This window comes from Trichechus manatus, unplaced genomic scaffold (assembly GCF_000243295.1).
Source record: "Trichechus manatus latirostris isolate Lorelei unplaced genomic scaffold, TriManLat1.0 scaffold00004, whole genome shotgun sequence".
Classification (NCBI taxonomy): domain Eukaryota; kingdom Metazoa; phylum Chordata; class Mammalia; order Sirenia; family Trichechidae; genus Trichechus; species Trichechus manatus.
The window spans coordinates 22,406,730-22,433,576 of record NW_004443940.1 but is presented as its reverse complement, the minus strand read 5'-3'; the positions used below and the strand labels follow the sequence as shown (position 1 = coordinate 22,433,576).

The following is a 26,847-nucleotide window of genomic DNA, read 5'->3' as shown; positions in this document are numbered from 1 at the left end:
GGAAATTCAAGTTCACTCCATCAGTAACTATCTACTTAGTATAAGCAAATGACTATTCTGGGGCACTGGGGTCTCGAGCAGTAAGACATGACCCTCGACTTTAAGACCTAATCAAAGAGAAACACTAACTCAAAACAGGTAATCACAATCTCATTCCAAAGTAAAAGGCGACCGAGAAAATCAACATTCAAAATGAGTCAATTTTCTATTTCTGTTTATATTTTAAATACATATATACATCATACATATGGAAAACAGATATGTATTTACATCTACATACCTACTATCTAGAAGGGAGAAACTAATACAATGCCTTTAACTCCTAATCAAAGCCTAACACATACTTACGAATTCTGAAAAACAAAGAGTTGTAGTATTTAATGAATCATTGAAAAAAATATGAAAAATAGAAAAATCATATCCATACGTCTACAAGGAAGACCAGTTAATGCAACTATTATTCAAATTTATGCAAAAACCACTAAGGCCAAAGATGAAGAAACTGAAGATTTGTACCAACTTCTGCAGTCTGAAATTGATCAAGCATATAATCAAAATGCATTAGTAATTCCTGGTGACTGAAATGTGAAAGTTGGAAACAAAGAAGAAAGATCAGTAGATGGAAAATATGACCTTGGTGATAGAAATGATGCTGGAGATTCCACGATAAAATTTTGCAAGATCAATGACCTATTCATTGGAAATACCTTTTTTCCATAACATAAACAGTGACATACACATGGACCTCATCAGATGGAAAACACAGGAATCAAATCGACTACATCTGTGGAAAGAGATGATGAAGAAACTCAAAACAGTCAGAACAAGGCTAGGGGCCCACTCCAGAACAGACCATTAATTGCTCATATGCAAGTTCAAGGTGAAGCTGAAGAAAATTAAAACAAGTCAATGAGAGCCAAAGTACAACCTCAAATATATCCCATCTGAATTTAGAGACCATCTCAAGAATATATTAGATGCATTGAACACTAATGACCGAAGACCAGACAAGCTGTGGGATGACATCAAGGACATCATATATGAAGAAAGCAAAGTCATTAAAAAGATAGGAAAGAAAGAAAAGACCAAAATGGATGTCAAAGAGACTCTGAAACTTGCTCATGAATGTAGGATAGCTAAAGCAAATGAAAGAAATAATGAAGTAAAAGAGCTGAACAGAAGATTTCAAAGGACAGCCCGAGAAGACAAAGTATAAAATGTTATAAAGAAATGTACAAAGACCTGGAGTTAGAAAACCAGAAAGGAAGAACACACTTAGCATTTCTCAAGCTGAAAGAACTGAAGAAAACATTCAAAACTTGAGTTTCAATACTGAAGCATTTTATGGGCAAAATATTGAATGACACAGGAAGCATCAAAAGAAGGTGGAAGGAAAACGGAGTCACTGTACCAAAAAGAATTGGTCAACGGTCAACCATTTCGGCAGGCAGCATATGATCAAGAACCGACGGTATTGAAGGAAAAAGTCCAAGATGCACTGAAGGCATTGGCAAAAAACAAGACTCCAGGAATTGACGGAATACCAACTGACATGTTTCAATGGATACAACTCTGGAAGCACTCACCAGTCTATGCCAAGAAATCTGGAAGACAGCTGCCTGGCCAATCGACTAGAAGAGATCCATATTTGTGCCCATTTCAAAGAAAGGTGATCCAACAGAATACGGAAATTATCCAACAATATCTTTAACCTCACATGCAAGTAAAATTTTGCTGAAGATAACTCAAAAACGGATACAGCAGGGAACTGCCAGAAATTCAAGACAAATTCAGAAGAGGACAGATGGATCTTGGCTAAAATCAGAAGAGTACCAGAAAGATGTTTACCTGTGTTTTATTGACTATGCAAAGGCATTCAACTGTGTGGGTCACGACAAATTACGGATAACACTGAAAGAATGGAGATTCCAGAACACCTGATTGTGCTCACGTGGAACATGTACATAGACCAAGGGGCAGTCGTTCAAACAGAACAAGGGGATACTGTGTGGTTTAAAATCAGGAAAGGCATGTGTCTGGGTTGTATCCTTTCACCATACTTAGTCAATTTGTACACTGAGCAAATAATCTGAGAAGTTGGACTATATGAAGAACAGGGCATTAGGATTGGAGGAAGACTCATTAACAACCTGTGATATGCAGATGACACAACCTTGCTTCCTGAAAATTAAGAGGACTTGAAGTATTTACTGATGAAGATCAAAGACCACAGCCTTCAGTATGGATTATACCTCAACATAAAGAAAACAAAAAATCCTCACAACTGAACCAATAAGCAACATTATAATAAACAGAGAAAATATTGAAGTTGTCAAGGATTTCATTTGACTTGGATCCACAATCAAAGCCCATGGCAGCAGCAGTAAAGAGATCAAATAATGTATTGCACTGGGCAAATCTGCTGCAAAAGACTTCTTTAAAATGTTAAAAAGCAAAGATGACACCTTGAGGACTAAGGTGCCTCTGAGCCAAGTCATGGTATTTTCAATCACCTCATATACATGTGAAAGATGGACAATGAATAAGGAAGACCAAAGAAGAATTAATGGCTTTGAATTATGGTGTTGGCAAAGAATACTGAATTTACTATGGACTGCCAGAAGAACGAACAAATCTGTACTGGAAGAAGAATGATCCTTAGAAGCAAGGATATCAAGACTTTGTCTCACCTACTTTGGACACGTTATCAGAAGGGACTAGTCCCTGGAGAAGGACATCATGCTTGGTAGAGGGTCAGTGAAAAAGAGGAAGACCCTCAACAAAATGGACTGACACAGTGGCTGCAACAATAGGCTTAAACATAGCAACAATTGTGAGAATGGTGCAGGACCAGACAGTGTTTCATTCTGTTGTACACAGGGTCGCTATCAGTCGTAACTGACTAGACCATACCTAACAACGACAGAAAAAATTTTGAGAGCACTCTGGGATAGAGCTGGAGCAATATCAAGTTCTCTACTGTCTTCAAAATCTCAGTATGGGGGGCATGGAAAGTGCAATAGACACTTTTGAAACCATCTTATACCCTCTCTTTAGATATAACAATGAGCTTCAGAAACAGAATTCTGATTTGACTTTACAATAGCTTCAACTTAACTTCACTTTCTGCAGTTTTTATCTTTATATAAAGCAGGACTTAGAGCTGGTTCACTCCATTTGGAACCTTGCTGAGAATTTGCGTTTTTAACAAGTTCCCTGCTGAGAATTTGCATTTCCACCCCAGATATACTGAATCAGAATCTACATTTTAACTAGATCCTCAGTTGATTCTTACGTATAACTTCCTGGGAACTTGTTAGAAATTTGCAGCCCTAATCAAGGACTAAGCGTAATGCAGTTGTTAGAGCCTGGCCCTTTCTGCCCAATGCAGGACTCTTCTAACAGGCAATCTTTGCCCCAGAGCTCTCCACTAGGTTGGGTAAGACCATCAGATCGGTATTGCTGAGGCTCTCTCCACCCAGTTCTGCTTCCTCCTCCTCTTCACAGACTTAAGTACCTGCATCATGCCCTGAAGGCTTTCCCTACCCAATCCTGTTTCCTTTCCCTTCATCTTTCACAGGCATTAGCTCTCCTTCCCCCGTCCCTCAATAGATCTCTTGTACTAATAAATCCTTTTCAGTATCTGCTTCCCAAACTGACACACCTGTGTAAGCATGAATCATTTCGTACATCTGATAATTTCCTTATGACAAATTCCTAGAAGTGTAATAACCGGTCAAAGCTATAAGCATATTGCCAAACTGTCCCTCAAAAAAACTGTTGTTGTTAGCTGCCCACGGGTCAGCCTGCAACTCATGTAACGCCATGCACAATGAAACAAAATGCTGCCTAGTCCTGTGACAGCACCACAACTGGTTGCAGATAAGACCGTAGTGATTCACAGGGTTTTCACTGGCTGATTTTCAGACATAGTTTGCCAGGCCTTTCTTCCTAGTCTGCCTTAGTCTGGAAGCTCCACTGAAACCCGTTCAGCATCATAGCAACATACACGCTTTCATCGACAAACAGGTGGTGGCTGTGCATAATGCGTATTGGCTGGCAATCAAATCCAGGTCTCCTGCATGGAAGACATGAATTCTACCACTGAACCATCACCGCCCTCCAATAAAGCTGTACCTGCTTACATTTCCAATATTAGTCTATAGAAGTGCCCATTTTATTACATAGTCATCAACATAGGGTGTTAACAACTTTTAAGTTTTTGTCAATTTGATAGGCAAAACCGTCATCTTAATTTGACTTTTGGTATTCTGAACATTTTTTTCAGGTTACTGGCCATTTCTAATACATTTTCATAAATCACCAATTTATGTGTCAGGGTATCTTTGTTGTTGTTTCTTTATTAACAAGAGCTGCTGGATATAACTTTGTCATGTGTACTGCAAATATATTTTCCTAATATTGCAAATGTATTTTCCTAATTTGTCACTAATCTTTTCAATTTTTACATAGTCCAATCTATCTTTTCCTTTATGGCTTCTTTCTTAATTTTAAAGCTTACAAAATCTTTCAACACCCTGAGGTTAAAAAAAAAAAAAAAAGTATCCTCCTCCAAGTTCTTTTATGGCTTCATGTCTTACGTATACATCTCTAAACCTTCTGGAAGTTATTTTCTAATACTCTTATGAGTTAAAGAAATTTGACTTTTTTCCCCAACACTGTTAGCCTATTGCATGATCAGAGGGTCAAGGGACAGCAAAGTATATTCAAACATCTGTAGTCTGTCTTAAGGATATAAATCTCCATAGAAAAAAATCAGGACCAATGAATGTAATACAGAGACATATTTTGACAGAATTAAGGGAAATTATTTCAGGATTAGCGCTATCCAACAAAAACTGAATGGCAGCCTTGTGAAGAGGTGAGATCCCCATCAGGGAAATATTCAAGCAGAGAAGCACAGTAACCACCGTTGGTATGCTATAGAGCTGATTCCGGCACTGAGTGGGAAGCTAGAATAATGATCTTCTAAAGTCCCTTTCAAGTCAGATTTTATGACTGTATACCTTTGGGCAAGCAAAGAGGAAAAAGTATGCGATGTGGTGCAGGCTAAAGAATGAGTAATGGAAACTGCATGTACCGACAGGCTGGAAGAAGGAAAGGCACAACAAAACTGTACCTAGTTTTTATGGGAAGACTTCATGAAATTGAAATCTCGGGGCTTAGTTATATGAAAAGTAGATGGCTTAAACTCCTGGAAGAGGGAGCAAATTCCAAGAGGACTAGGTGGTAGAAAAGCCAATCAAATCTGAGGTCATTTATTATACACAGGAAAAGCAAATATAAGAGGAACTGAAGAAAAGGGGAAGGCAGAAGACATGATTACTCATTAAAAAGACTTAAAAAACTGACAATGAGCATTTGGAAAAGGAAGAATACTGAGGAATTTCTTTGAAGTCTAACATTAAACACTGTTTTTCATTTATTCCACAAATATACACTCTATTTACTAAAAGGCATTACGTTTTAAGAGCAGAATAACAGACTGCAGGCACTGAGGATCAAAGATGAATAAGTCAATCTCCCTACAATGTAAATTTTAGTACAGGTGGGAGATATGCATACAACTCAAAATACGCAGAAGACACAGTAGTAGCTCAGGGTATGATGAACTCTGGTAGGAAGCCAGAGAGGGCTTTGCCAAGGAAAGCCTTGAGCTGAGACTTGAAAGAGAACTAGAAATTCTCCTAGCAGGTAAAGAAAGAAAGGAAGAGGAATCAATGCGTACAAAAGCATGTAAGTATGCTCTCTGTGGTTGGAAAACTGCAGTAAATTCACCAACATTTAAGCCCAAGGTGCAAGGACAGCCGAAGAAGCTGATCATACATCATCATGCTTTAGTGTGATGTCATGATAGCCTTCACAAGTCTTAAACTGCAGAACATCTTAAACTGAGATGGCTTAAGACATGGTACTATGAAACCAGAGAAAATATCGATGAGTCAGCATAGGTTTGGCTCAATTTTGCAAACACTGAGTTTAACTTTCCTGTGGACACCCTGGATACCTCAAGGAGCCTCCATCTAACCCTCTAAAAGTTTAGTCAAATGTGTAATTAATCTAGGGTAATTTTTTGTGATTATTAAATATAAATATATGTATCCCAGTGATGATTTCCATTTTTCGTGAAGTTTCCACTTATTCCCTAAGACTTGAATTCTTTCACATTAATAAGAGCACTAAAAGTCCAGCCCAACTCACTTGAGCCAGGCAGGCTTACTTTTTAAATTGAACATAGTTTTACTATATTTTACTAGTACCAGGTTGCAGTTTAAAAGTTATTATTTCATTTTTATAACTCAAAAAAAAAAACTTCAAAAGGAAGAAAAAACTTGCATATATGAAGAGTCTATACTGAAATACTGGGAACAGGGAATATTATTACAAGGATTAGAAGCAATTATTATTAAAATTAAGAGAAACACGTACGATGTGCTGTTAAGTAGCAAAAAGGAGGATTTAAGACTGTCTCAACACCATGGTTACAGGTAAAAAAAAATTTATGCATATGTACAAGCCCTAGAAGACAATATAGACAATGTAGAGTCTCATTCATTGTAGTGAGAGAATAAATAAATATTTGCCTTTCTTTTTGATATCCATTAATATTATCGGAAACCCTGGTGGCACAGTGGTTAAGAGTATGGCTGCAAACCAAAAGGTCAGCAGGCACTCCAGCTCTGCTCTGTCCTATAGCGTTTCGTAGTCGGAACCAACTTGACAGCAATGGGTTTGGTTTTTTTTTTAATTAATATTATCACTTACGTGAATTTAAACAAACACTAAAGTAGAAAAAAGAATATGAGTCTTCCTCAAATTTCTACAAAAATACATGTATTCAACAAATATTTACTGAGTGACTACTGTATTCCAGGGACTGTTCTAGGCACTGGGGATACACAATTTAACAAAATAGAAAAAAATCCCTGTCCTTATGGCGCATACATTCCAGTTAGGGGGAATGAGACAAAAATCTAAGTGAAGCCTATGCTATGTTAGAGAATAATTAATACAACAAAAAAGAAGAAGGCAGGGAAGGGAGAACAGGAAATGTGAAGGTGGCATGAGCAAGGGGGTTGCCATTTTGAATAGGGTGGTTAAGGAAGGCCTCACTAAAAAGGTAATGTGAGTTGATTCCAATAAAAAAACCAAACCAGTTGTCATCAAGTTGATTCTGACTCACAGCAACCCCATGTACGTCAGAGAAGAACTGTGCCCCATAGGGTTTTCAATGGCTGCTTTTTCAGAAGTGGATTACTGGGCCTTTCTTCCGAGGTACCTATCGGTAAACTAGACTCTCCAGCCTGTCAGTTAGCAGCTGAGCTCTTAATTGTTTACGCCACCCAGGGACTCCTACACGTTCCGTACCACCCAGGAAGCCCACTCCTGGGTATCCACCCAAGTGAAATTGAAAACATATAATCACACAAAAACCTGTACATGAATGTGTATAGCAGCTTTATTCATAATCATCAAAAAACTGGAAACCCAAATGTCCTTCAATAGGAAAAGGATAAACTAAATTGTGGTGCATCCATGCAAGGGAACAGTATACAGCAATAAAGAGGAACACATACAACATGAATGAATCTCAAAAGCATTATACTTAGTCAAAGAAGTAAGCTCAAAGGCTATGTATAATTCCATTTATATGACACTCTGGAAAAGGTAAAACAATAGGAACAGACAATTGATCAGTGGCTGGGAGAGACTGAGGGTGAGAGGAGGGGTTAAATACAAAGAAACAGAAGGGAACTGGGGGGGAGGGTGATAGAATACTTCTATATCTTGATTGCAGTTGCATTTACACAATTATATGTGTTCATCAAAACCCACAGAATTTTATACTAAAAAGTAAATTTTACTATATGTAAAATAAAAAAGTTAATCCATAAAGATGTAACATAAGATTTTCTGACTAGAAGGTAAGTAATCAATATATGAGAAAGCAATAGCTAACAAAAACTTAACAGAACATCTGAGGATTAACTAAATGATTAATACATGTGTAACTATTTATAAAATAAAATAAAATATACAAATAAAAAACAAGATTAAGTTATTTTCTCCAACTGTTCAAACTGCAATGCAGTATTGGGTTCTTTACGCCCTCTGTCATATGAAAACTGTTAACTCTAATTCTTTTCTATACAACAGGATCTCTGTTACTATATGACAAGCAGCCTATCTTCTCCCAAAACAGAGAGGCCCTAGAAATTATCTCAATGACCCATATCACAATGCAGAAGAATTAACATGACATCAGTATAAATGTATGGCTTAAGGAGGCTGTTAGAATTAACTGCTCATGGTAGCAACAGATGCAAACTACTGCAGCGCTAAGTAACTGCCAAAGCCATGTGTGAGGGCCTGGGGCAAGGCGGTACAACGACAACGTGAACAAAACAAGGGCTATTTTGTTCAACAAAATTTGGGAAAGTTGACCCTCATCCAACAAAATGGAGATGACAGTACCCATCAGCCCATGGGGTTAGGAGAACAAACGTGACAAAGCAAGTAAAGCACTTGCCATAGTGTGTGCACTTAGCATCTAAACCAAAAACCAAACCCCTTTCTGTCGAGTCTATTCCAACTCACAGCAACATCACAGAATAAAGAAGAACCGCCCCCCAGGGTCTCCAAGGCTGTAAATCTAGAAGCATTCCATTAGAGCTGTGGATATTTTTAAAGCTTCAAAGGATAAATCCATATAAAAATGTATCTTGAATATTTTAACATTTGCAAAGATCTTTAGAGATTACTAGACCACTAAAAAAGTAAAAATATGTCCAAAGAAGTTTAATATAATGGCTAAAGTTCACTTTCCTTAAAATATGTGTTAAAGACAAATTTTAAGCTGTGTTTTCATGACTGGTAAATACAATTAAAAGGTTTCTGATGTTATTTTAAGGCTGGGTGTATAGACAGAGACTGAGATGATGAATTCTCTTCCTGCCTAAAATATTCAGCCAACTCTTCTCTGCTAATCCAGGTTCACCTCTTCAATATTTAGCTTAATATTGAGCTTTTGGAAAAAGCTTTCTTTACATATTTAAAGCTGGTATTAACCATACTCTCCCAAATATGTTATATTCCAAAAGTTCATTTATTAGGCTGCTTAGATTCAGAATGCATTCTTCATAGAAACAACACTATAAATAAAATTAAGGTACTAAGTAGGTTCACAAATGCCTTATTTAACCCATAACTTACAGAGTACAGGTACCCCCACTTTTCGAAAGTTTGCTTTACGCCACTTTGCTTTTATCAAAGACCTACATTAGTACCTGTTTTCGCTAACCGAAAGAAATCTGAAGAGGATTATTCACTTTTACAAAAAAAGGCGGGAAGTGGAAATAACATTCAGTGTTTGTATTTGCAGCAAGCCCTTAAAGAGGCAGCATGCACCCCGAGCACCGAGAGTGGCGTTGCCAAGCTCCTTCCCCAGGTACTACACTCTGCATGTCGGCATCAAGTCGCCATGGCTTGAACTGTGTCTGTGAGCATTTATGCTTTGATCTCCATTTATTTTGTGCATGTTAGCAACATGTGTCCTAAGGTGTCAAAAAAGCCTAAGAGAGCTCGTAAGGGTTTTATGTGTTATTTGGTATGCTTTGGTAGCTTGTTTTTTGAGTATGGGAATGCTCAAAAAATTTTCCCACGTAAGTTAACGGTAATTGCTTCTTTGCTTTATGTCATTTCAGCTTATGAAAGGCTTCACAGGAACTCTCTACTTTCAGGTAGCAGGGAAAATCGATACTTGCAAACTTGGACTAAGTTTTCAAGTCTAGAAGAAGAATAAGAAGAAAGCACATTTCCTGCTCTATTCCTAGAAACGCTAACTCTAGACCACGCAATCTCAATGGCAGCAATATTATCCCCCAAGGGGACAAAAACTGATTCTTGGGGAACAAAAGAAATCAGACATTACAATGGTTTGTGGCCCTTAAAGCTCAACTCTGTCAGATAAAATCTTACTCTTCTTAATGGATTTCTCTCATTAGGGAGAACTGAAAGTTAAACTGGGTTAATTAATTTAACTTAATTAATCATATGTATTAATTAAATTTTACTTAAATTTACTTTTTCTCCTGGGACAATAATGAAGAAAATGTTGAGAAACACTGTTCTAGATAAACCTTGAAACAGTCAGAGTTTGTATTTAGTATTTTCCCACCTCCCTTTTTGAAGTCCTTTCTCATGCTGCCCTAATAACCCTCACCCCCACCAGCCATCTCACTCAGTCTTGCCCTAAATCAAATCTACCCACCGGTGTTCGCCCCTAAAAAACTCCTACTTTCTTGGTTCCCAAGATCTCACTAGTTGCTAGAAAAGTGACCCACTGACTAACCTCCCCTGGGGAATCTCTACTTTTTGCCGTTGAGTCGATTCTGATTCATAGCGACCCTATAGGACAGAGTAGAACTGCCCCATAGGATTTCCCAGGAGCAGCTGGTGAATTCCAGCTGTCAACCTTTTGGTTAGCAGATAGCTCTTAACCACTGTGCGACCAGGGCTCCTCTCTACAAGAGGGGTAAAGACTTTCTAGTAAAAGGATTTTATGCGGTATAAGTGGGAAAATGCTGAAAATGATACTGGAGGTGGGAGGATAATACTCAACTCAGCAAAAATATCACTGTACACAACTTCTATTCATCCACGAAGAAACTGGAGCACAGACCACTCCCAGAACGCTTAAGGTATCCACCAGTATACTCTGTACCTATATTTCACTACGTATGACCTCTTCCTACACATACTATGCTCTCAAATTAGAACAGGACTTCCCACTGTTCCCATAAATATGTCCCAGAGAGGAGAGAATAAACTTGACCTGGTTCTTAAGGGAAGAAGGTAAAAGAGATCAGACAAGATGTCCCCCTCCCCCACAGTTCTCCTACCTCATCTTTGGTAAGCCCCCTTGGTCGTCTAGGCTAAGGTGCCTGAAACTAGCATGGAGTGACTGGGGAACGCACACCTGGCACAGACTTGCAGGGCCAGCTAGTTTACCTGTCCTCCTGGTCCCTTCCTACTCTCCACCTCCAGCATCAAACAAAAATTAAGTCTCTTCTCCCATCCCACTAGCCATAATCCCTTGTACTCCTGAAGATGTATATTTTATTTTTTCAACATATGGCATAACTTCAATTTGTATTTCAATTATACTACTCAGATCTGACATCCCAGAAGATCACCTATGCCTCCCATATAATTTCTCCTTCTGGTAATAAACATTTCTAGAACACATCCTTTGTTAGCTAACTGATTACTATACAATCTCTACTAAACTGTCATATACTTACTCTTAACATCTATCTGTTGTCTCAGGGCTATGTATCAGAGTAATTAGGATTCTTCAAACGGAAAAAAGATTTGGTTAACTTTACACAGATTATGGCTGAGAGGGTGTATCTCGCTCCCCCTCCTTTAGCAAGTGTTTTATAGTCAGACAAGGCACAATCTATCCGTTCCTCTTACTTGAGTCTCTAGGCGTCCTTCCCTCAAACAGAAGCAGGAGTGAAGCTGTGGTTTCACCTTCTCTCCGTTTCCTTTCTCTAAGGTTGTACTTAAACATCTGTCCCCTGCTCTGAGTTTCTCTTCCTTTTCTTGTTTCAATACCCAGTTCACTTTTTAAAATTCTCTCCAACAAGCTATTTATTCCATAATTTAAAATCTTCTAATGTCTGAAAAGGAGCAACTAGGTGACATAAACTGTTAAGCGTTCAAGTACTAGCCGAGAGTCTGGCGGTTCAAACCCACCCGGAGGCACTTGGGAAGGCAGTCCTGGCGCTCTGCTTCCGAAAGGTCACAGCCTTGAAAACCCTATGGAGCAGTTCTACTCTGCACACATGGGGTCACTATGAGTCAAAACTGGCTCAACAGCAACTAACAACAATGATGTCTGAAAAAGCAGCCTGAAGGAAATCTGCAAATTCTAGAATTGTCAACTCATGGTTACTAAGAGATTACTGTGACCTTGTATCCCAAAATGGTCTAAAAGAATCATGGTACTTGGAAAGACAACTAGCTGTTCCAGAAAATCAAGGACTCAGGACTGCTTTAACTAGGTAAAAATCTAATCATGCACCTTCATTTGGTGGTGATAGTAAGGGTTTTAGGTAGCCAAAAAGGAAACCCATACATTTGATGTGGCATTGTTTAAATAAATCAAAACAAACAAACAAGCAAGCAAAAACACACTGCCCATATAATTCGGAACAACTTTAAGACCAGCAAACAAAAATGCACCTAGGAGATGTTCTGTAATTAATCACATGATATAAATGAACTTTGAGTTTCATTTTATCTGAACTGCTACATTAAAAGTCACTGAATTTTCTGAAAAACAGAAAGCAAACAGTTAATTTTAAATATGTGTAACTGCCACATACAGGAGCCCCAGTGTCACAGTGGTTAAGTTCTCAGCTGCTAACCAAAATGTCAGCAGTTATAACCCACCAGCGGGAGAAAGAAGTGGCAGTCTGCTTCCAGAAAGATTACAGCCTTGGAAACCCTACAGGGCACTTCTACTCTGTCCTATAGGGTCGCTGTAGGTCGGAATCTACCCAACGACACACAACGACAACAACAACTGCCAGGTACAAAATTTCCAAGTTGGGAAGACTATAGAGCAGAATATGCGCATTTATAAAAAGTAACACTAACGGAGTGCTACGTTCTAGTCTAGTAAATCATATTTGATTTAAATAGATTTAAATGAGAGTTTTTCATCTTTCAGATACGTTTCGTGACCATGAGAGATGTGATTCCTACCTCCACGATCTTCACGTCAGCCTTAGATACAAATCCTACAAAGCATTAAATAAACTTTTAAAATAAAGTATCATCTAAATCAAATGTTCTCCCAAATATAATCAGAAAAAAAAGGGTAAGAATTAAGTTTCAGAATGAAAAAGCTTTTAGAACCAGGTATTTTTTTTTTTATTAGGAATACTCAAAATCTTAAGCAGAAAAAATTAGATATAATACAATTGAAAATGATGATACAATAAATACAATTGAAAATGATGATCCAATACGTATTCCTGAAGAAAGGAAATCTATCCTGTCTGTAGTTAAGACCCTTCTCTTCTTCTCCCAAACACACCAAAATTATAAATAAATATAGATACAAATAGTTACAGTCTGGGGGAAGGTAGAGCTTCATTAGAATATAAATGTATACTGAAAAATAGCTCCGGGCTGCCTATGAGAATTTATAATTTATTCATTTAACATTCAACAAGAATAAAACCATTTAAAGTGAGTATTTTCTGTACTAAAAAAAATCAATACCTGTCTTCAAAGATACAAGGTCATGGTTATGAAGGATACAAAGAATAATACAAGTTACCCTTCCTGAAGACAAATCATTTAATTGAGGGGAAAAAATGCAAGCCTCATTAAAAGTTAATTGACTCAAAATGTTAAGTAACAATACAAAGCATAAATTAAAAGGTCTTGCAAGGTAGCATATGACTAATTGCCAAATGGGCAGTATGAGAGACTACCCAGGGTTGAGATTCTCTGGGAAAGCTTCAGAAGAGATGGCACAGGGAGTTGGGTCTTTCGTTATACTGTAATGATTACAGGATCTGGATCAGTGGTGAAAAAGGGTGTCTCTCCAGATGGAGAGATGGGAATATCCAAAGGCACTGAGGTGGTAATTAACTCCAGGACACAAAAGGAAAGAATTAAGAATAACACCTTCAGGAAAGAAAGTAAAACAAATGATGGAAGCCTCTAAGATTTTCAGATCTTCACTTAAGGGTAACTAAAAAGGAAAGAGGAAAAGAGTTCAAAAGTATCACAGCTGAAACAGGAAATGACAAATATGGATAGGAATTGAAAAGATTTAGATACCATTTAAAAAGAGTTTTGGTAAGGACAATCTGAACAAGTGGAAAATTATGGGTGTGTTTCTCAGGGCACAGGAAGAGGGAGTCGGTGGAACGTACTCAACCTTACAAACCACTATTGCAGTCAACGATGAGTAATTATATGTTAAGATCTTCTGAATCATAAAACTGTTGTAATTACTAATAAGGGACATACCAGAGACAACGGCTGAGACAGTATAGTATAGCAAGTCTCACCTTTACTAGCTGTGCTTCCTTGAGCAAGACACTAAACTCATTGAGTCTCAATTTGCTCTTCTATTAAAGAAGAAAAAAAAGTTTAAAAATCTGTTATGAGTATCAAACGACATTTAACGTAAGAACTTTAAAAAAATAAAGGTAGAATGAAAATGAAAATATACAACATATCAGAATTTATGGGAGAGCTAAAGCAGTGCCGAAAGGGAAATTCACAGCCCTAAATGCATACATTACAAAAGAGGACGAGTCTCAAATCTAAGCGCACACCTCAAGAACCAAGAAAAAGAAAAGCAAAAGGAAGGAAATAACAAAGATCAGAACATATACCAGTTAAGTTAAAAACAGAAAATCAATGAAACAAAGAGCTGGATCTTTTAAAAGATCAATATAATTGACAGTCTTTAGCAGAACTGACAAAGAGAAAAAGGTAGAAAACACAAATTACAGTATCAGGGATGAAACAGGAGATACCCCTACAGACCCTGAAACATCAAAAGGATAAAGGAATACTACAAACAACTCTACACGCATAAATTTGATAACTTGCAAAGAATGGATCAATTACTCAAAAACAATTAACTACCACAACTCACCCAGTATGAAATAATATGAACAGCCTCATAATTATTAAGGAAATTGAATTTGTCATCTTAAAACTCCCATAAAGAAACATCCAGTCCCAGACGGTTTCATCAGAGAATTCTACCAAACATTTAAAGAATGAACACCAATTCTATGCAAGCTCTTCCAGAAAATAAAAGACGAGGGAACATTTCCCAATTCATTCTATGAATCTCACGTTACTCTGATACCAAAACCAGAAAAAGACAGTACGAGAACTCTACAGACTAATATTCCTTATGAATACATACACAAGAATCCTTAACCAAATATTAGCAAAACATAACTTAGCAATATATAAAAAGAATTATACACCATGACAAGAAGGCCTTATTCCAGGGATACAAGGTTGGTTCAACACTCAGAAATCAATCAGTATATTCTACCATATCGATAGGCTAAAGAAGAAAAATCATATTACCATATCAATAGATACAGAAAAAGCATTTGACAAAATTCAACAGCCATTTGTGAAAAAAACTCAGAAACATAGGGTTCAAGGGGAACTTCCTCAACTTGATAAAGAGCATCTACAAAAAAACTTACAGCTAACATAATACTTAATGGTGAAACACTGAATGCTTTCCCCCAGGATCATAAACTACGCAAAGATGTGGTGCTTTGATTCCTCTTATTCAATATAGTAAATGAGCCCTGGAGGTACAGTGGTTAAGCGCTCGGCTGCTAACCAAAAGGTCAGCCCGGTTGGAACCCACCAGCCACAATGCGGAAGAAAGATATGAGAGTCTGCTTACATAAAGATTACAGCCTAGAAAACTCTATGGGGCAGCTCTACTCTGACACACATGGCATCGCCATGAGTTGAAACTGACTGATGGCAACTGTTTATTTTCTGTTGTTGTTTGTTTGTTTTTTTTTTTTCTATGTTAAGGTTTATTATATAGCTACAGTAATTAAGACTGTGCGGTACTGGAGGAATAACACAGACACACAGACCAATAAACCAGAATAGAGAAACCAGAACTAGACCCACACAAATACTGCTCAACTGATTTTAGAAAAAGTGCGAAAGCCATTCAGTGGACAGCCTCTTCAAAAAATGGTGCTGAAACAAGTGGTCATTCGTAGGCCAAGAAATGAACCTAAGTCTCACGTCTTACACAAAATTAACTCAAAATGAATCAGACTTATGTGTAAAACGTACAACTACAAAACTTTTAGAAAGGAAAAAAGGAGAAAGTCTTTGGAATCTAAAGTTAGGCAAAGCATGAACCATAAAAGGAAAAACTAATAAAATGGAATAAAATGGACTACATTTTGCACTGCAAAAGACCCTGTAATGACCCTGAAAAGACATCCATCTGACAAAAGACTATTATCGTGAATATACAAAGAACTCAAAACTCAACAGTTAAAAGAAAATAGTACAGCTTTGCTCAGTGACAGTTTCGTAGCCAGTGAGGTTTATCCAAGACTTGAGCATTGCTGATTGAAAAAAAAAATCCGATTAGACAACGGGCAAAAGACATGAAGAGATAGTTCACCGAAAAGGACATACAGACGTCAAGCACGTGAAAAGATATTCAACATTAGTCATTAGAGAAATACAAATTAAAGCCTCAATGATATATCACTACACACCCATCAGAATGGCTAAAATAAAAAATAGTGACAACACCAAATGCCAGTAAGGATGTGGAGAAATTGGATCACTCATACATTGCTAGTGGCCATGTTAAATGGCAGTTACTCTGGAAAACAGTTTGGCAGTTTCCTATGAAACTAAACACGAAACTACCACCCAACCCAGCGATTGCATTCCTGGGCATTTCTCCAGAGAAATGAACACTTACGTTCACCCAAAAACCTCTACATGAATGTTTATAGCTCCTTCATTCATAATAGCCAAAACTCATAATAGCCAAAACAACCCAGATGTCCTTCAAACAAACTGTGGTACATCCATACCATGAAATACTACTCAGCAATTAAAAGTAACAAACAACATGGATGAACCTCCAGAGAATGATTGTTGTTATTGTTAGCTGCTGTCAAGTCAGCCCCCGACTCATGGTAACCCCATATACAATAGTTTTCACTGCCTGATTTTTCGGAAGTAAACTGCCAGGCCTCTTCCTAGTCTGTCTTAGTCTGGAAGCTCCACTGAAACCTGTTCAGCATCATAGCAACACGCAAGCCTCCACAGACAGACAAATGGTGGCTGTGCTTGAGGTGCACTGGTCAGGCACCCAGAAAATGATGCCGAGTGAAAAAACCCAATCCCAAAAGGTTACATATTGTATGATTCCATTACGTAACATTCTTGAAATGACAGAATTAGACAAACGGAGAACAGTTAGTGGTTGTCAGGAGTTGAGGAGGAGGTGGGGGCAGGAGGGAAGTGGGTATGCCTGTAAAAGGGCAACATGAGGGGTCCTCGTGGTGATGGAAACCTTCGCAATTTGACTGTATAAATGTCAATAACCTGGTTGTGCTGTTGTACTATAGTTTTGCAAGATGTTTCCAAGGGGAAGCTGTGTAAAGAGTATAGGGGGTCTCTCTATTATTTATTACAACTGCGTGTGAAACTACACCAATTATCTCAAAATAAAAAGTTTTAAAAACAAAAGTAGCCTCTAAACAAATGAAGAAATCTAACAGTGAATAAATGAAGTGTCCTCTTCTGCCCAAGTTTGATTAATACTGAAGAGTACTCTGTGAATCAATAAGTATATGACATACTCTGCCTCTCTCACACATACACACAAATACAGCACGTTTAACAAGGCAGTTCAGACAGAACAAGTGAGACTTCGCTAAGTACCTGGCACATACTTCTGAATACTATCAGAACCAGAGAAGTAAAATACTTGTCCAGGCTCTACAAAACTAATGAGCTGTGTAAGTTTAGGCAGATCACCTTACCTCTTAGCCTGTTCTTACAACCTGAATTAACAAGGTTGCTTAGACCAGCAGTTCTCAAACTTTTTGGTTTCAGGCCCCCAAAGAGATTTTGTTTATATGGATTATACCAAAAAAACCAAACCTGTTGCCATCAAGTCGATTCCGACTCATAGCGACCCTATAGGACAGAGCAGAACTGCCCTATAGAGTTTCCAAGGAGCGCCTGGTGGATTTGCACTGCCGATCTTTTGGTTAGTAGCCTTAGCTTTTAACCACTACCCCACCAGAGTTTCCATATAGATGACAATCATTGATAATTATAGTATCAGGAATTAAAACAAATTTTTTAAAACACGAGAATACATAAGGACATATTCCATTCGCCTTAAGCATGATGATGTCATTACATATCACGCAGCCTCTGGTTAACCGCTCAGCTACTAACTGAAAGGTGCTAGTTCGAATCCACAAAGGTGCCTCAGAAGAAAGGCCTGGCGATCTACCTCTGGAAGTCACTGCTACTGAAAACCCTATGGAGCACAGGTCTACCATGAAACGCATGGAGTCACCCTGAGGCAGAATCTACTCAACAGCAACTGGTTTGGTTTTATTATTATGTAAATAGTTGTGACCACACTTCGAAAACCACTGGTTAACTATCAAAAGAATACATATCTATATGTATATGAAATAGGTATATGAAAAGGATTTGAAAAGTATAAAAAACACCGGAGAAATATATCACATGTATTTTTTTTTTAATGTACCAGGGCGCCAAGGGAAAAACAAAAAAAAAGGAGGAAGGGGGCAACTTGGACAATCAACAACACAGCTGGGTAAAAAGGGGAGAGCTTTTGAAAGGCCAAGGAAGCTGGACTTTATCCAGTGAGTCAAGAGTCACGGAAGTGTAATACAGCTGTAAGATTACTACTATTGTATTAAACTGCACGAGGTGTACAAGACCGTTATAAAAATAATGAACACACATCACTTTTAAGTTTAACTTTTGGCAATGACCAAAAATCATGCAAAAGAAAACTTCCCCGAAGTCCCGGCCTCCCAGCCTCCACCTCCACAGCTCGCTCCCCAAGCTGCGAGGGTCCGCCTTCGCGCTCCAAGTTTGGGGTCCAGGGGCGACGTGGAGGGAACCGACGAGGAGAAAACCGCGCGTTTTTCGCGCGGGAGCGGGACTGACACACGCCTCCTCCCACTTGAGAGGGAGAAAACCGACTCCTCTTCTCGGCTGGGTATCGAGGACCCCCGGTCCGGGAACAAGGCTTCCTCCGCCTCGGGGATGGGGCTGAAGGGAGGGGTCCAGGGTAGGGAGGGGCGCCGCGGACGGGGCGCGGGTCACAATGAGAGCCTTCCACAAATGCGGGCCGAGGAAGAAGGGAAGGGTCGGGGTGGGGGGAGCTCGCGTTGGGGGTGGGGGCTAGAGCGGGCAGCGAGCAGCGGTTTCCCGAGTTAAGGAAGTTACGTTTGGAAGCCGGGAAAGCGCACCAGGGAGGGGGTCCGCGCTTTTCGGGCCCTTGGGGGAGGGGACAGTGCTGGGCAACGGCATCTGAGGGCCTCTCTGCGGGGGCGAGAGGGAGATTTTGGAGGGGGAATGGGTGCAGGAGGTGGTCTGGGACTCACCAGGTGCCGCGACACTTCGGAGGAGGCCATGGCCCCGAGCTGGAATGGAGCGAAGGGCGGGGTGGGGGCCAGGCGGAGCCGTGGTCTCAGTGCCGGCACCCCGCAAGCGGCCGGTCCGGGCGGGAGAGGTGGAGCCCGGCCGGAGAGAGTGGAAAGGGAGGGGGAAAGGGCGGGGCCGGGAGAGAGGGAGGGACGGGATATAACCGGCGGCGCGAGGGCGGACACCGAGCGCGTGGGGGCTGGCCCGGGCGCGGCGGGGAGGCGGCCAGTGGAGCCATGCGGCCCGGGGGCGGTCACCCGAGGAGCCGAGGCCTGGATTCGAAACCTCTGCCTGGGGTCAGAAGCGGAGCGGTGGGATGTAGGGTCGGGCCCCTCTCTCCGGTACGGAGTATGGGAGGGGTCAAACCTCGCGGCCTCGGTGACAAAGCGGTGCAGAACCCGGAGGGGACAGGCCCCGTACGTCGGGGTCGCGACCCATTAACCGCACCAAGTTATTTACCGCGCGTGTCGAGCGAGCCCCTCACGGGGTGGAGGTGTGACCTCTATGTTTTAAAGAATGAGTAATAAGTACAAGGGGAGAGTGAATGGAGGAAATCTGTGCTGTGAAAAAGACACGAGAAGGGCCAGCCCGACATCCTCAACCGCCCGCCTCTGACGAGAGGGAGCTGCGATTGCGGACCGGCCGCAGAGACCGGAAGTGGGGCGGGGCAGGGGCGGGGCCTGGGCGACGCGGGCTGTGGGGTAGGGGCGTGACCACCGCAGCAGCTGCCTCAGTGAGGTGCTGGCGGCATCCTCCAGCTGCAGACGCTCGGGCGAGCGAGGCGGGCGGAGGAGATCCTGAGCAGAGGCGCCGCCGGCAGAAGCCCATCATCTCCGAGCCGGGCCGCCGCTCCTCTGCCGCACCGGGGCCGCGGGGTGCTCTGCGCCGCTCTCCGCGCCCGCCATGGGGCCGGGCTGAGCCGCCCGCCAGCCACAGAAGTAGGACCCAGGATGGAGGGGATGGCGGAGCTCAGCCAGGAGGCGGTGCTGCGCTTCCTTGGCCAGCACGGGGGCCGAGTCCGCAACGCCGAGCTGGTGGAGCACTTCAGGGGCGCCCTGGGCGGCGAGCCCGAGCAGCGGGCCCGCGCCCGCGAGCACTTCAAGCAGCTAGTGAACGCCGTGGCCACCGTCCGCACCGACCCCGCCGACGGCGCCAAGTATGTGCACCTCAAGAAGAAGTTCAGCGCGGGACTCACGCCGCCCGAGGCGGCCCCGGCCCCCGCCGCCGGTCGGGGGCGCCCTCCCAGCCTCCAGGAGGCTAGGGGCGCTGGGGAGCCCCAGGCCAGGCCGGAGCAGCCCCCGCCACCGCCCCCCGACGACGGCGTCGCCGCTCTCCTCGCACCCGCTCGAGATCTGCCCCGCATCTCGGTGACCGCGGAGCCCTGCGATAACGTTCCGGGGACCCCCGAGGATTTGGCCCAGCCTGGGGAGAGCGAGCTGCTCCCCGCGGCGGCGGCCGAGTCCGCTGAGCACCCCCCGGAGGAGGGCCGGGAATCCGGCGACGGGGAGCGCCCGGCCGGGGACAGCCGGAGTGAGCCACCCAGGTCCGGGCAGGTACCAGCCCTGAGCATCGGGGTCCGGAGGAAAAACTCGGGGCGCAACGTGCAGCCCCTGCCCCGGGCACCGCCCCCGGGGTCCAGCCAGGAGCTGGAGCTCCCGCCCCACGCCTGGGAGGACGCGGATGGGAGCAGCTCCCCCGGGGGAGCCACCACCCCGAGGTCTACCCGCAAGAACTTCCGAGAGCTGGTGATGGGCAACTCCCCGCAACTGAAGAGGAGCTTCTTTCCGGGGGGCAGCAGCCCGGGGAGCTCCTCCGGGGGAGGCCGCGGCAGAGGTGGAGGGGACTCGGACAGCGCCTCCCTGGCTTCGTCGTCGGCGGAGGAGGAGGGCAGCGGCGGGGGCTCCGTGACGCTGGACCCTCTGGAGCACGCCTGGATGCTCTCGGCCTCGGACGGTAAGTGGGACAGCCTGGAAGGGCTGCTGACCTGCGAGCCCGGCCTGCTGGCCAAGCGCGACTTCATCACCGGCTTCACCTGCCTGCACTGGGCCGCCAAGCACGGCAGGCAGGAGCTGCTGGCCATGCTGGTCAACTTCGCCAACAAACACCAGCTCCCGGTGAACATCAACGCCAGGACGAGCGGGGGCTATACCGCCTTGCACTTGGCGGCCATGCACGGGCACGTGGAGGTGGTGAAGCTGCTGGTGGGGGCCTACGACGCCGATGTGGACATCAGGGACTACAGCGGGAAAAAGGCCTCTCAGTATCTTAATCAGAGCGTCGCCGAGGAGGTCAAGAACCTGGTGGGAGCCTTGGACGAGGGTGACGCGGAGAGCGCTGCCGGCAGTGGAGGTGGGCGCTGGAGGCTTTCCAAGGTGCTCCCCTCGCATATCATCACCCACAAACTCGCACACGCCCTGGAGGACGGAGGGGATCACCACCATCACCATCACCACTTGGCCGAGGCTTGGGCTGGAGGCAAAGCAAAGGATTCGGGTCGCAAAGCCTCAGTCAGCTCTAGTGGGCGGTTAAAACCCAGACTCAACAAAATCCGTTTTCGAACCCAGATCATCCACACCACACCCTCTTTCAGAGACGTGGAGCAACCGCTAGAGGAGGAGGAGGAGGAGGAACGGTCTCTTAAAAGCCACGCAGCCTCCTCATTCAAACTGAGACCGAAGTCCAACGTATTTGGGTAAAAGTAACTTCTTTTAGAAAATTATAAGGTTCGTTTGCCTTCAGGAATAGAATATTGGGCATGGGCAAGGAAGTGAAACCAGAAAATTCTGAATTCTGTATTCTGTACTTACAGGGTTGGAGCGGGTGGGAAGGAAGTAGTAACAGGTACCTCTGGCTCTGTGTACCTGTGCAGATCTGCAGGCTAGCATTCCGGGGGAAGTGGATTTCTTTTTAATTGGTTTCTCAAACCCTGACCTGCGCCTCTTTTCCCCACTCTTCTCTTCTCCCCTGGAGTCCCTGTTTCTATGGACTAGAAACGTGTCTAAATTGGGGGGACCATTCAGTGGTCTTTGCTTTAAACATTGTCTGATGCCATGCAAAGGAAGGAATTTTTTTTAAATGTATTTGTTTTTAAAAGTTGGTTACTTTTCCAAAAGTAACAAGAAATGCAAATTGTAACTGGTAGTCTTTGTAAGTGTGAACAAAACCACATGCTGCCCTGTTTATTTACTAATTGCGTTTGATTATTAAGGTACTACTGAAGGTCAGGTCAAAGTTGAAATGCAGAAGTACAAAGAATAATGTGAATAAAAGTGGGAATCCTGTTTGTATTATAAGTAACAGTGGAACTTGTTTTAAAAAAAGCAATTTCAGTTTTAATCGCTGGTCTGAAGAAAGGCAACATTCACTTTTGAGTTAATCTGTAGTTTGGTTTCTGTTTAACTATCTCTCACACCACTACACTTGGTATTAAGTTTTTTTTATTAAAAGATAAGAACACTCTGCATCCTGCAGTACATTTAAATAAAATAATTGCCTCTTGTTCTGATTTGCATTACTTATTTTGCTGTTCTGAAAGTTTAAATTTGCCAGAGTTTTATTCCGGGGGCCATATAACCATTGGTTTTATTTGGCATGACCCTATTTAATGGTGCTTAGAGTTGACTTAAGGAGCCCTGGTGGCACAGTGGTTAAGCACTTGGCTGCTAACGGAAAGGTCGGTGGTTCAAACCCACCAGCCGTTCCGTGGGAGAAAGATGTGGCAGTCTGCTTCCATGAAGTTAGATTACAGCCTTGGAAATCCTATGGGTCAGCTCTGCTCTGTCGTATAGGGTCGCCATGAGTGGGAATTGATGGCAGTGGGCTAGAGTTGAATTTCTTCCAAAACCATTTCTGGTTTAGACTACTAGCAAAATTGGCATAAATGTTAGTAAGCCTATGCATCTGTGAAGTAAGTATTAATTCAATTTAATGACTTTCACTTAAGGTACACTTTTTATTTTACTAATAAAATACATTCATAGTCTATACTTTGTAGCAATATTTGCAAATGTTTAAAATTATAAATCCTTTAAATTTTCCAACATTTCTTTGCATCTATTAGAGACCTACGATAAAGTTACTGAAAACCTGGGTAGTAAACCCACCCAGTTAAAGATAGCACTTTATAAACAAGTGAAGAGAAAGAGATGGGACTAATTCTATACTCACATGCTGCTGACTATTGACTCCCTTCGTATATAAATGAAAAGTACCGCCCATTATTAATGAAAGACTTAAGTGTGACTCTTAATTACATTTCATTCAAATATGTCAGGGTAAATGGCTTTGTAATTGCTTTAATATTTAACTCACAAACATATTAAATCTGCTTATAACAAGATTACAAACAACTTTTGTGGGGGCCTGGTTTGAACAAGTCCTTATCCCCAAGCCTTTTTGGTCTCATCGTTGCTGAAACATAATCACCTGTAGCCTACAGAGGTAAACCAGGTGAGGTAACAGCCTGCAGAGTGAATGAACCCAGCTACGTGCACAGGGCTGCAGCATTTAAAGTTCAGAGATTTTTAATGTCCCAGGTCAGAAATCTGTGATGTTTGTCCTGTCTTTCTCTAGGTGACAACTGAATTTGTTTAAAAATTAATGAAAAAATCACATAAAATATATAAACTTATACATTTGTGTGCCTTTACATTTGTTTTAGGATTATAGAAATGGGGCATGAACAGTTGAGAAGCACTTTTGTCCACGTACGTGGGTGAAAAACCAGTCTAATTTTGTATAAAAAATGGGTTCCTTGAAGGTGAGAAGTAGTCATTTGTCCTGAAATTATGTACATATTACATGCATCTAGTGCAGAATAAGCTATAACTTCCCAGGGAGGAGTCTTAAGTTGTATTGACATGTAAAGCTAAGGTGAACTATAAAGAGTAGAAGCTTTAGAACCATCTAAATGCTCTATTGAACAGTCAGTATGAATCACTTAAATGTGTATATTAGTAACTAATTGCACAAAATCTATAATTTCCTAGATCTTTATCAGTTGAGTCAATACTTCGTTTATTTGCTTTTCACATGAAAAGCTTTAACTTTTCCATTAAAATATATTTTAAATTTTTAAAAAATCATTCCTGAGGGAAACTACTTGTAACCTTCATTGTTATGTTGTGGTTGTGTACTGTGAAGTGTAGCATTTTCAGCTATCCAACTCTGTATTCCTCTTATTTTTTCAATTTCAAAAGCAAGAGATTATAAAAAGCAAATGATTTGTGTAATTTGATATTTATAGAGTTGTGCCTACCATTTATGGAAATGTGTACGTCAGCTACTTAGATGTTTGTTGATATAAAACTGGTTAAAAAACTCAAGTATGTCAATGTTTCTTACCGGTGCACTTGAAACTCGTAAATGTTTATCACAGTTTTGTTCAATTTTATGGTATATAAAATGCAGCTAGCTTACATAACTTGAAAATTTGGTACTATTTTATTGTCATGCCTGAAAACTTGGAGTCCAGGATGTCTTGTCTTATTTTTTAAATAAGTGAAACTTCACGAGTTTGAGAATGTAAACTTTGTTTATAAAGTTAGTTTTATCAAAATGAAAGAAGCCACTAGAATTTTTCTGTCTGTAGTTCTTTATATTTTTCCTTTGTAGTTCTTTATACTTTTCACTTTTTTGTATAGTGTTTTACAGTTCACAAAATGCTTTTTGAAGTGTCAATTTCCGGATCCTTTCACTTTCCTTTAGGGTTACTGGCCATTTAGCCCTAATTTACAGATGAGGCAATGAAGCAGAAGGTTGATGGCTGTTCAGGGTCAGAAGTAAATGGCTATTAGTAAGGTCTTATGATTCAGTGCTTTTCCATGTTATGTCTTCTATACTACAAATTAACCAAGTTTTGGCAGAACTGCTATAGTTCGGCCTCAACAATGGAGGAATCAGATAGGGGAGAAGGTAGTACTTCCACCACTCCCTTTAAAAAAACAAAAACCCAACTCCATGGCTCATGCACACACCAACTGTCATAAACCCTCCCCGCCCAGACCTGATCTTAGGTGTAGGAGTACCTTTTTCCGTTTTCTACAGCATCCATCAAGCTTTAGATGTCAATGAATTCATTTCCTCATCAAGACTACTTTGGATTTATATTTTAACAAAATTCCCCTCTATAAGAGGCGCAGGGATGTGGCAATCCTTGGTGTAGCTTTCCACCATTGCGCTCTCTTAGGGAGGGTGCTTTGTGATTGCTGCTGGGTTTTGGTTGTTTTATGACAACCATTCAACGTGTTTTAGTGTAACTGAAGGTCTAGGTAAGTCTACTTTGTTTGTAGAATGGCTTCTTTCCCTAGAAGTATATATCTTAAAAGGATTCACTGATGATATCTTTGACATTTTTCCTAGTGAAAGATTTTGATTTTGTTAAATAAATGACATTATTTGGGATTCCTTGTAAGGTTAACTCCAAAAGTAAATACTCTAGGAATTTGCTGCAAACCGGTGTTCCTTCAGTGGTGAGTCATAAATTTTCAGAAAATACTTAATATCAGAGAGCTGGAAGATGGCACTATATGTGAACTTGCTTCTCTAAATACAGCAGTAGAGTTGTTTACATTCCTGTTTGCTTTTTTTCCCCAACATTATGAAGAACATAACTTTCATGTCATCATACTCTTTTCCCCGTAACCCTCTCTTTAAATGTCAGTTTCCACTAGGAAGCAGCTTCCCCATTCTGTTAAAAATTACCTATTTGATGTACTGATGAGGAATGTGTGACAAATGCCCCTTGGCACAATGCCTGGCATGTTGAAGGTCCTCAATAATTTTTTTTTTTAGTGGAAAATGCTGAAGAAATATTTAGCAGCAATACATCATACACTTAACACGGATAAATTCAACAGCTTGCATTCATGCCAAATGAGTAAAGTTATTTTTCATACAACATGACTCCTAACTGCCAGTCACCCACTTCATCTGCAGCTCAAACAAAAGAACAGCAATCAATTCCAATTCGGGAAGTAAAATTGCCTTTATTGAGATTTTAGTTTATAAACGATAGAAATTTCCAAGAGTAAATTTGATTATATCAGCCTTTGGAAATAATGTCAGAGATTACATGAGCACATGAAAGATTAAAATAGATCATTTTAAACACCCTTGTGACCAATTCTGTCTTAGGAACCACTGCTGTAGGCCATATCCATTCGGACCAAAGGTTTAGCCAAAAATGATGCTAACACACAAGAGAATGAAGTGATTTAATCAGTCTTCATCAGTGGAGTAAAGTAGGATCATGTAAAAAAAATTTTTTTTAACCCAACATTATGCTGTCCTGACCAAAAAACCCAGAAGCGCCTGTTAGAATACTCTTCTGGGTCTCTAAGAAGCTTTGAATTTAATAATCTAGAAATATAATTGAACATCCCTGAGATTTGCCCAGAAGTTTCTGATATTGATCAATGTGATCCTCAAGTTTGTAGCATTGAAGAGGAAATCAGTTTGGTTCTTAGCAGCAGTTCAGTGCTATGGTTGTATACCAAGGAGATTGTAAACCTGGCTAAGGATTTTCTTTGGCAGTAGAAAAGCACACTTTACAAAAAGTAAGCCTTT

The 26,847-nt window shown here is 41.3% G+C and overlaps 2 protein-coding genes across 2 annotated transcripts in view; one reads left to right on the top strand and one right to left on the bottom strand.

Moving 5' to 3' along the window:
- SEPTIN10 (septin 10) overlaps positions 1-19,278 on the bottom strand; it is a 55,788-nt gene extending 36,510 nt beyond the window's left edge. Inside the window, exon 1 of the mRNA XM_023733636.1 lies at positions 19,242-19,278. Coding sequence (XP_023589404.1) covers positions 19,242-19,271 — 30 coding nt within the window. The 5' untranslated portion in view covers positions 19,272-19,278. The remainder of the gene's footprint in view (positions 1-19,241) is intronic.
- Positions 19,279-20,086: 808 nt separating this feature from the next.
- Positions 20,087-22,830, top strand: SOWAHC (sosondowah ankyrin repeat domain family member C). The gene is made up of 2 exons (XM_004369391.2): positions 20,087-20,508; positions 20,632-22,830. Exons 1-2 carry the CDS (start codon positions 20,232-20,234, stop codon positions 21,975-21,977), a joined length of 1,623 nt encoding a protein of 540 aa, XP_004369448.2. The 5' UTR covers positions 20,087-20,231; the 3' UTR covers positions 21,978-22,830.
- The last annotated feature ends 4,017 nt before the right edge of the window (positions 22,831-26,847 follow it).